The sequence below is a fragment of the Esox lucius genome, chromosome 7, assembly GCF_011004845.1.
Source record: "Esox lucius isolate fEsoLuc1 chromosome 7, fEsoLuc1.pri, whole genome shotgun sequence".
Taxonomy (NCBI): domain Eukaryota; kingdom Metazoa; phylum Chordata; class Actinopteri; order Esociformes; family Esocidae; genus Esox; species Esox lucius.
Window position 1 is genome coordinate 6,328,933 of NC_047575.1, and position 10,793 is coordinate 6,339,725.

Here is a 10,793-nt window from a genome sequence, read left to right on the forward strand (position 1 = left end):
TCAAGATCACTTCAACATGTTATTGCTGCTTTTGACCAACCCCTCCAAAGTGGATAGATGTTGGCTGCCACAATGGGAGCCTGCAGAGCAATAATGGTTTACTGTATTACTCAGAGACAGGACTACAGATTTTTTCATCTTGCTGACTTGCAACCCAACATTTAAAACACATTTCCATAAATTTCAATTTAGGGCTGCAGCTTCTAATCTATAAAAATCAATAATGTTGATATAAGATAATTAAACTAATTACATTTTTGATTAGTTGTGTAAAAAACAATTGCCTTCTTTTCATAGAGCTCCTTAGTTTGGCATCAAGCAGTAAGTTTCCTCTTGATTGCTTGTTGGGTTGTGCATTAATGGCATGACCCACATATCTTATTTGGAGAATATTTAGTTAGCATCCTCTACTATAAACAAACTAGACATGCAAAAGCAGGCCAACTGTTTTGTAATACTACTACAAACTTTATGTTACTGCACTACTAACAATGCGTTAAAGAACTTTGCATTAGAGAAGACTTTGTTAGCATGCGCTGCTCGACTGTAAATAAACTACTACCAGTTTTAGTGGTGCTACTCCTACCACAGCCGTTATGTTGTGTGATAGGTCAACCCACTCTCTTCCTTTTGCGTACATATAACACAGGTTCACACAATGTTGTTCTATGCATACGCCAAAGTCCTTTTTTGCGTGCAGTTGAGACGCAATCTCCTCCCATTAATAATAATGGTGGTCAATAAAATCGTTTCATTGACACGCACCAACTGGAACCTATTTGACGTCACCATCATCGAGGCACGGATTTCCCGAAGAGTGACTAATCGTTTAAAAGCCGTAGATTAACAGTTTTTCTTGAAAGAACGTAAAAGGGTAAAGGTAAAACTTGAATATCGCATTTATTCACCATTGTTCTTAATTGGAGGAGATCGCATCTGAACTGCACGCAAAAAAGTACTTTGGTGTATGCATAGCACGAAATTGTGAAGTGTAAACCTGTGGTATATGTACGCAAAGGGAAGAGAGTGGGTTGGATAGGTACATAGAGCAAAATGTATCCATTTTCAATCTTACATTTTGATTGTATTAATTGAATAATCGCAATAATAATCACCGGATTAATTGATTATGATAATAGTTGTAAGCTGCAGCAACAGTTTTTTATCCATTCCTTCAACTTTTAAAGCTACACTTGGTAGGGTTTTTTCAGTAAAAAAACAATGACAGCAATTCATTTTGCAATTACTCACTGGTCAGAAAGCAGTTCTGCACCAATGCCCAACAGAGAATGAAGTTCTGAATAATAATGTGAAAAATATAATTATCTGTTCCAAAAAAAAAAAAGCCATAACTCAGATATAAAATGCGCTTTCACAAAACAAGCCAAAGAAGAAGACCCACCTCGCCGAAGGCAATTGGCTGGATGGCTAGAAAGGGATTGCTGGAACAGAATTGGCTAGAAAGTAGCGGCACACTCCAAAAATTACTGAGTCAATGGCATTGGGTCGTTCCAACTCTTTCCATTGTGAGTTTGCTTCTTTGTACTATTGTTTTATTTTTATTTTATCAGGTATCTTTTTGTTATATCAGATGAAAACCATTATGAAATGCCTAAGACTACGCAAATGATACATATCGCTATTCGAATAGTGCAACATGCAGAGTTTTCACATCATGTAACGCATCAACCGCAAACCCGCCTGAAGTCCTAACGTCCGGGGCTTGCACCATGCCTCGTTTCCACTGGTACCAAACACAGGTGTTTTACCCAAATGTCAAGAAATTTTTGTGTTTCCATTGACACGGGCCAGCGTGGGCGACTACCCAGGCTCTCACAACAATTGGTGCCAAGCCCCGGACTATAGGATTAGGGCGAGGTTTGCGGGTTGGCACAATGCGTGCGGTGAAAACGCAGCATGTTGTCCATTTCGAATAACGATGTGTACCATTTGCTTCAGGCTTCTCTTAATGGTTTTCATCCGATCTAACAAACACATCCATGAAAAAATAAAGAAAATAAAGCAACAGTACAGAGAAGCAAAGACTCAGAACGGAAAGAGATGGAACGAGTGAAGGTGGTACGATGCCATTGACTCAATGGAAAAACGGAGCGCTGAGACCGAGACGTAGCCTGTAGAACGTATAACAACAGAAAATTACGTCAGAATTCACCCAAATCCTTTTATTAAGGGTGGGTAGTTTTGACAAAATACTTATTATACTAAATAATTAATACACTAGCTTACAGTTGCAGTGTCACGAGTGTAGGTGGAGAAGAAGCCGGTCGCAGGACTTTGAAGAAGTAATTCGTTGTATTCGCCTTATTCACCTACCGCACTTCCTTTAAACCAAAACGAGGCTGTGGGGTACGGAAGTAACTTTGGCCCGCCCATCTGTAGACTTCAGTCATAACGTTACCTACAATGCCGCCGCATTGTTGCGTTCCCAAATGTACATCTTCAAAGAGAAAGAAATCCTATACAGGTAAACCCTTCCATCGTTTCCCCAAAGATCCTGTACTTTGCCGTGAATGGATTCATAAAATAAGAAGAGATCCCGGTCACCATTTCAAGGTAAGATATTAACATTAGTTTACAATGCTAACGTTAGCCATATTTACGTTAACTGTCATAGAGATAGCTAGCTAAACCTTCCGGCTAAATATACATTACTTGATTAGCCACGCACCCGTCCTTTTTAAGTTATAACAAGCGACGGGCTGATTCGGGGGTAACGTTAAGCAAGTTGTTGCTCTTTTTACTAGCCTGGTCAGCTAACGTCCTGCCGTGGGTAGCAGTGTCTTACAGCAAAATATAAACAAGACGTGATCTGTGCCTGTTTATGATAATAACCATTGCTAATCTAGACCATGTTAAGCACACAACTACGTATAAACAGTAACATCCATTTTACTGGGTTTGTGCATCGCAGTAGAGGACATTACTGATTCGTTTTTAACATCTGTGTTACCTGTGAGACCTGAATAGTACCTTCCCCAACCCTACGTAACATCGCTATGTGAACTGAGCAACCCATGCCTGTAAACAAATTAACTTATACTTAATATTTAATCATTTTAATAACCAACAGTAGCACCCTGCCTTGCTTTGTAGTGACACTTTGGAAACAAGCTATTTTGACTGATGGTTCCAATACACTTTTAGCTAAAGATCACATCAACTGCACATAACATGTTATTTTTAGTCTAGCAGGGAAAGATGAACTGTTGATATGAACGATCAAGATGAACATTTGAACGTTTAGTAAGCGTATTTGTTCTAGCAGTGGCACCACTCCTCAAACTGAGCAGTTTATCCACAGTCATGATACCTGAATGTTGTAAGGTGCCTCGTTTTTTCGCTTTGAGCGAAAAGACTTAGCTCTCACACGGACTGTCTCTTGACTGTCGGTAAAATAATTTATTGTTAACACTCAAAATAACAGTCAGTCTGGTGTGGTTAATTTATCTTAACAATGCTTAGCATCAGCTTGTAATGTTGTCACGTCCTGTTGTTTTATCTAGCTAACAAGCTAACTTTAAAAGTATAACGTTAACTAATGTTGATTTCAGAAAAAAAGCAGGGATCGTCCGTGCATTACCTTCCACGTCGTGCACATATCCCTCGATCCAGTTGCTGTATCCTTTCAGAAAAACAGCCCGGGAATCATGCAGTCCTTATTGGCCCATTTTTCGAAATAGTCCACTGTTATTTCGGGAAGACATGAAAGATTTGATGTCCACACAGGTATCGCTATGATGACAGACGCCCGCTGCTGCGCTCTGTCAATGAACATCCGGTTTAGAGTGTACCCCCTAGCCTCGTTTTGGATTTCAAGATGGAGGCGTGGCGAATAAGGTCAATTACTCCAATTGTATTGTAAACAAGCTGAGCATGGCGTATTTTGAATTTTTTTTATAATAGGTCTACTACCAGAAAAATATTGCCAAATTACGTAAATAGTTTACCCCTCCCTCCCCACCTCAGGATATACCATGACTTAAGGTATAGTCGAAAAAGGAAAGTCTAGAATAGCATAAATCACTGGTGTAGCCCTGTTACCGGGGTAAAGCATCAGTGGAAATGTGGCACAAGTGAGAGCCAGGCTACTTGGTCAAGGCCTAGTGGCCGACAGGCCCGTGTCAATGGAAACAGAAAAATTTCTGGACGTTAGGGTAAAACACCAGTGTTTGGCACCAGTGGAAACCAGGCCTTAGAAGGCCTCGTTAGCTTACACAACATGTTTTAGAGGGTAAAACTACCTAGTGCAGCTTTAAATACATTCCATCAACGTTTTATTAATGAAATATTCTAAAATGATGTTATAGGTTGCCTATTATTCATGCACAATTCGCATAATTGTTTTTAAAATGGTATTAATTAAGTGGTGTGTATAATCATTCACATGTTCAGTGCCAAAAACAATGAATTCAACAGTAGTGCTGGTTTTCGGTTTCCTTTAAATTGTTTCTTTTACCCAACCAATCATAAAACCATAAATCAAAAACCATGTAATAAAGTAAAACGTCTAATATTGTCTTTAATTAGCTTACATTTTAAATGAATGAGGCTGTTTGGGTCTACTGATGTATCAATGTTTTATATGTGGGGTGGAGTCCAGAAAAATATTGGTGTGCACTGCTTGTCTTGGGCCGGAACGGCGTTCCATACTTCTAATTTTAGGCAAACAGCGTTCCGGTTCCTTTTTTAGGCAAAATAACGGTCTGGGATAGGTTACTTTAAAACCGTACATATTGATGAAAATAGACTAATGTGCGATTAGTCAGTTCCTGCACAAGCGCTGTTGGTAGGATCTATCTAAATTAACTTAATTTATTTCATATTGGGGTGTGGCCAATTAAAGCGAATTGTTTTAATTTGATCAAATATATTTCGAAAATCCAAGTCTAGATCCTTCTGCTCTCTCTCACTTTCAAACACGCGTTTACTCTCAGATACTTGAGCGCTGCGTACTGGAGAGCTTATACGCACCGCGCGAAAATCGTCAATTCGGATCAGACGAGGTGGTTTTAAAACTGTTTTTGCGCTCTCATGCGTCCAGCTTTATGTGGCTAATGACGGTGAGGGGATGCTGATGATTATTCAGTGCTGTGATACACGAGGGGAGTTTCCGTTAGAAGAGGGAGGGTGTGCCGTGCACTCAGTGAACACTGGAGAACCGATTACAGACATAACGCGTACATCGACTATTGGATTATTTGTAAAATAGAACAATTTTCATTGATAGACTATTTTATATTTATATTATTATATTTTTATATTCTTATTTTTATTTGATCTAATCTAAATTCATGATGTGTTCAAACAGTTGTGGATGCTGACGACCGCGCTATTTCTTGTCTCGGATCTGTTAACATATAATTTCTACATACAAAAATGGCTATCAACACTGACGTCGCATTTGCTAAAACCCACCTGGGGGAGAGGGAAGTCTCACATTCTATGGACTTCCAAGATACCGAGAAACTCCTGAACGCCGTGACCACTGAGCCTACTTGTGAGAACAACCTTAAAACCTGCGACTCCTCTCTCAACTTGAGAGGCAGCATCCGCTCACTGAATGCAGAACAAAACGGACACCAATCGCCGCTAAAGTCGGTCTCTGCGGGGAATATCGATGTCTCTCCAGCGTCCCTGTCTCGTATGAGCTTTGGACCTCCCCTTTCACCGGTGCCACCTGTGTCCGAGCCGCCGAGCTACCTGTGGGTTGCGGTGCTGTCGTGCTTTTGTCTTGCAATGCCGGTAAACATATTAGCGCTGTGGTATGCCCACATGGTAAGTTTATTCGCTTTTTCGGTTTGTTGTATGGTTCAAAATAATAACTTAACCATCATTGTACCTAGCTTTAACCCCACAGATTTGTGAATGTAAGTATTTGGAGAGCTGGGGTGTTTTGGTTTCAGGCCACAGTTATTTGTATTATACGTGTTTGTCTGTGTCTCATTAAGATATATCAGTTTAAACAGATTATATAATTATCCCCCGTTTATATCTCTCTCTCTCTCTCTCTGTCTCTCGTTTGCCCCCTCTCCAGTCTCGCTCTGTTCTTCAGGCAGGAGATGTAGAAGGAGCTAAGAGGCTAGGTCGTCTATCTCTACTACTCAGCTGTATTGCCATGCTACTGGGTGTGGCCGTTGTCACGTTCATAATAGTCTCGGGTAGGTTGCCTACACACACATCTCTCTCTCTCCCTTTCTCGCTTTATGTCATGCTTTCTGGCTTTCTGTGCTTGAAGGGACATTAGACCTATCCCCAACCCAGTAATCATGTTCCCTGTTTCCTATCCCTATAGTTGACCTCAATAACCTAACTTTTATGACTATACCTAGCCAGGAATGCCAAAAGTAAACTCAATTCTAACATTTTGTCCATGTGTAAGTATTTCCCAAAACCTAATCCCTGAGACAGAAATTGAATTTTCTCGACTGGAAACCTGCCAAAAAACCTTGTGAGGCTCTATTTGTCAGGTTTTACTATAGTTTTGTACACACAGACATGGATTACACACACACTAGTATCTACTTCATCTCTCCCTTTTCTCTTTTTATCTCAGAAACAAAATGATCAGAGCTTCAAATTATAATGAATGTGCACTGAACAGGTGCATTGAGGAGGGGTGGAACAAGCTAAAACACCAAAGAACGAAACATTGAAATGTCATGAATGAATTCAAGGCTACCAAGGAAAGAGAATCCATCACTTACATTCTGCGAGAATCTGGTTTGTTGTGATCCAACGACCAAAGGAAGGAAATTATGTTTTCTACCCTCTCTGGATCAGAAAATGAAGAATGTAGGTTCAGTGAAATATATTTCACTGTATGAATGGCTACGCTGGAACAGAATGAAGAACTATATGACCAGACAATGTACCAGTAACAGTACTACACCAATCTATTCACATAATGCATTACTAATGTATTTCAGAAACCAGGTACCATATACCAATGTACTTTCATGTACCTTTTCTAGAAATTATTCAAATGTGCTATCTGCTGTGGCTCGCAGTGGACTGATATGGCCCTTATTTCTCCAGACTCTAAGAAAAAATGTTAAATGACACAATTCCCTATATTGCACCATAGTATTGACTAGGGGCTCATGTAGCTTACATGGCCTGGTCAAAACTATATTGAAAAGTGCCATTTGTATTGGAAATTTAGAGGTTTATCTATGACTTACATTATGAGAATACTTAGAACTTTGTGAAGTAATTCTTCTTCATGCAGATTGCTTGTTGTAAAAAAAAGAGAATAAACCCACGTAAGATGCACTTCTATGGCGACATATAAAAATACCTCTCTTCTTGTCCAGGAATTGGCTATATCAAAAAGCCTTGAGAGTTGATTTCGCAAATGGTTTATAGAAATCATGATACCAAATATGTATGTAATGGTAACTACTACACCATTTGTTTGTATGCACCCTGTCCTCATGTCTGCATATTTATTTCATGGTTATGTGTGCCATATTTTTGCACGTCTGAAATAAAGTTGAATAAGCATGGTCAAATTGTATGTGAGTTTGTTGAGTTAAGAATTTAAGTGAAGACTTTTTTGAGAATTTATTTTTAGTCAACCTACTTGGTAAATAATAATTTGAATCTAAAATAAAAAAAGATATTGGATCAGTACTTCTGGATCAACGCTTTGTGATTACAGGCCAAGGTATTTATCCGTGAATTAATCCCCCCTTGAGATTAAAAACATCAGTCAATGAAAGAGATCTTCCTCTCTTCATCCTAAACAGAGACCAATTCTCTCTATGTGTGTCTCTCTCTATCTCAAATTGTCACTTTCTTTTCTTATGTCTGGTCAGTGTAGAATGATAGATGATATAAAAGTAGATCTCTCCCTGGTTGTGAAACCACACATCACTGGCTCATTATCTTGTGATTAGAGCCGGGTGGAGGATGGTTGAAGACAGCAGAGTGTCTGTTAATGGAGGAAGTGCGGAGTATGTCTGAAATGGCACCCTCTTCCTGACACAGTGACCAGGACCTACAGAGCACTTGTCATAAGTGGATCCCTAGGGAATTAAATAAGGTGTACATTTGGGTTTATATTGGTCTTCAGTCTGAATGGTGTGGCATTACTATGAAATACTCAGTTTAACCCTTGTGTGGTGTTCATATTTTTGTTATTCAGCCTGCCTTTTTGGGTTTATTAATTCAACACAAACAAATTTTAAGTTATAATACTCAACAGATGTTTACTTCATCCCAATTACAAGCAATATAAACAGCATATATGGTTAATATTTGCCCTTTACCTTTGTTAGATCACATTTAATGAATTAGTGCTACTAGTTTATTTTTAACTTCATTAGAAATGTAACCCATTCATGTCAGTTTACACACAAGCTGAACACATACAGTAACCATGTCAGTCTAGAGCACACATCAGCCTGATAGGACACATTGCCTTTTCATACCAGCCTACACAACACATGAGGAGCAGAGTTTTACTGTGTGTGTGAGTTGCATATGTACTTCTCTCACTTGATGCATGTATATTTTGTTTTTCTGTCCATCTTGGGTCCACACACTTCGCAGCACTTCTTTTGTTGCTGCTGGCCGCAACCTAGAATAATGAAAAGATCAGGAATTTTACTAACACCTCTCTCTCTCTCGCAAAGCATGAGTGTCAGATGTCATATACAGCAACATCACACTTACTTCAGGCTCTGCAGATGGTGGTTCTGTAGGTCGGGTGGATGGGGCACCAGCATTCTCCTCCTCAGGGTTGGGTAGGTTACTTTTTAAATGTAATTTGTTACAGTTACAAGGTACCTGTCCAAATTTGTAATCAGTAACATAATTTTTTGATTACTCAAACTCAGTAACGTAATCTGATTACTTTTAATTACATTTAGATTACTTTCATTAGAAAACATTAGAAAACGCGCTTGCAATCATGAATACCCGCACACAAATACGTTTTACTATTGCGAAGTAACCTCATCGATGGATTTTCAAAAAGTAAATTAAAGAAATCAACTGACTATACACCTGCACTCTTAGCTTAAAATTCAAAGTAGTCAGCAGCTAATTCTAACCAATGAACACAATTGCCTGAGATGCAAAGCAGGCAGAATCACATGGACAGTTACATGTAACGGATTACTTGTAATCTGTTACTCCCCAACTCTGCTCCTCCTGAATCTTCCTCATGATGGCTGTAGAGGCTGGGGTTCTTGGAACATGTTGTCTTCTCTGGATTTGAGGTCTCACCAATGGCTTTCTCAGTTCCTCGAGAAAGAGGCGTCTCCTCTGGAGCTTCCCTCTGTTCCACTCTGGGTTCAGTGCCATCCAGATGTCAAAGGCGTTGTATGCTGAGATGTCCAATATGTCAAAGTATATCACCAGTGGCCAGCGTAGGCTAATCCTTTTGCAGCTGTAGGCAGTCACCAGCTTGTCCATGTTATCCACCCCTCCTTTTGTGGCATTATAATCCATGAGGATCTCTGGTTTTTGATGCTCCTGTACACAGTCTCCCATCCCTGTGCAGTGTACTCATGATTACCACATTCTCCCAACCCTGTGCAGTGCATTCATGAGTACCACATTCTCACATCCCTGGCAGTGTATTAATGAGTACCACATTCTTGTCTTTCTTTGGTACATAGGATACCAGGGACGTGTCAGCCCTGTACACAAACGTGGAAGACTTGACAGGCCTGTTCTTTGTAGTCAGCAGTTGGGGTGGGAGCTCAGACCTGTTTTCCATATCGTTCCCACCGTGGTCAGTTGAGGTGGAAGTTCAGACCTGTTTTTCCGTATCGTTCCCACCATGGTCAGTTGGGGTGGGAGTTCAGACCTGTTTTTCAGTATTGTTCCCACCATGGTCAGCTTCCTCTTTAGGAGCTCCTGTCCCAGCTTGTGCGAGATAAAAAAGTCCATGAGTCATGTCCAGGACAACTCTCATTCCTTGATTTTTCTCAGGGGCTCCTCCATCAGGTTTCCCTGTGTAGACTTGTATTTTCCAAGCATATTAGGAAGTGGCATCACAGGCAGCCCAGATCTTTATACTATATTTTGTAGGTCTAGATGGTATATACTGCCTAGAGAGGCAGCAGCCCTCAAGTGGCATCAGCTGCTCATCAATGGTGACATTAGGCCCAGGGTTGTAAAACAGTGGGAGGCGGTACACCCACTTGTCCCACACTGTCCTGATGGCAGCAAATTTGTCTCTCTGCCGTCAAGCTGATCTGTCGTCTATGTTATCAAAGCGGATAATCCTGGAAATTACACAGAGGTTTTCCAGAGACATTGTTGCACAGAAAAGTTCTCTGCCAGTTTCTGCACCCCACAGGGATTCCCCTTTGGATCTGAAAACTCCAGCAAGGATAAGAACCCCAAATTAGGTATGTAAATGGTTTGGTCCATCTCCTTCCACCGCTCTTCATAAACACAACTTCCTTCTAAATTAGTGCAATCCAGAATAATTTTCTGGATGGTATCTGGGATGAAAAGCTGAAAAGAAGACTTAATGTCCTGCACATGAGTAACTGCCATCTGTGTTGGCCCTGGTTCCATCCTTATCACATTGGCAGCCATGCAGGGTGGCTCAATTCTTGGGCAAGAAGACCATTCAATTTCACAATTTTTTGACATCCATAATTTCTTCACTTGCTAGCTGCTGATGGGCTGGTCCTGGGGCTGGCTGCTGACAGGCTGGTCCTGGGGTTGGCTGCTGATGGGCTGGTCCTGGGGTTGGCTGCTGATGGGCTGGTGCTGTTGCTCGTCTTCGTTTTAGAACTAGCTGATGCTCA

The 10,793-nt window shown here is 40.5% G+C and overlaps 1 protein-coding gene and 1 pseudogene across 2 annotated transcripts; one reads left to right on the forward strand and one right to left on the reverse strand.

Moving 5' to 3' along the window:
- The first annotated feature begins 3,870 nt into the window (after window positions 1–3,870).
- trarg1b (trafficking regulator of GLUT4 (SLC2A4) 1b) lies at window positions 3,871–7,518 on the forward strand. 2 transcript variants are annotated; one of them, XM_020048102.2, is made up of 3 exons: window positions 3,871–5,796; window positions 6,056–6,179; window positions 6,623–7,518. In XM_020048102.2, the coding sequence occupies exons 1-3, from the start codon at window positions 5,398–5,400 to the stop codon at window positions 6,649–6,651; spliced, it is 552 nt and encodes a 183-aa protein (XP_019903661.1). In that variant the 5' UTR covers window positions 3,871–5,397; the 3' UTR covers window positions 6,652–7,518. The 2 variants fall into 2 exon arrangements, with proteins under 2 accessions (XP_019903661.1, XP_010897959.1); XM_010899657.3 differs by having other exon boundaries at window positions 3,874–5,796; window positions 6,575–7,518.
- A 1,623-nt stretch (window positions 7,519–9,141) lies between these two features.
- Window positions 9,142–10,578, reverse strand: LOC117594737 (annotated as a pseudogene).
- Window positions 10,579–10,793: the final 215 nt, after the last annotated feature.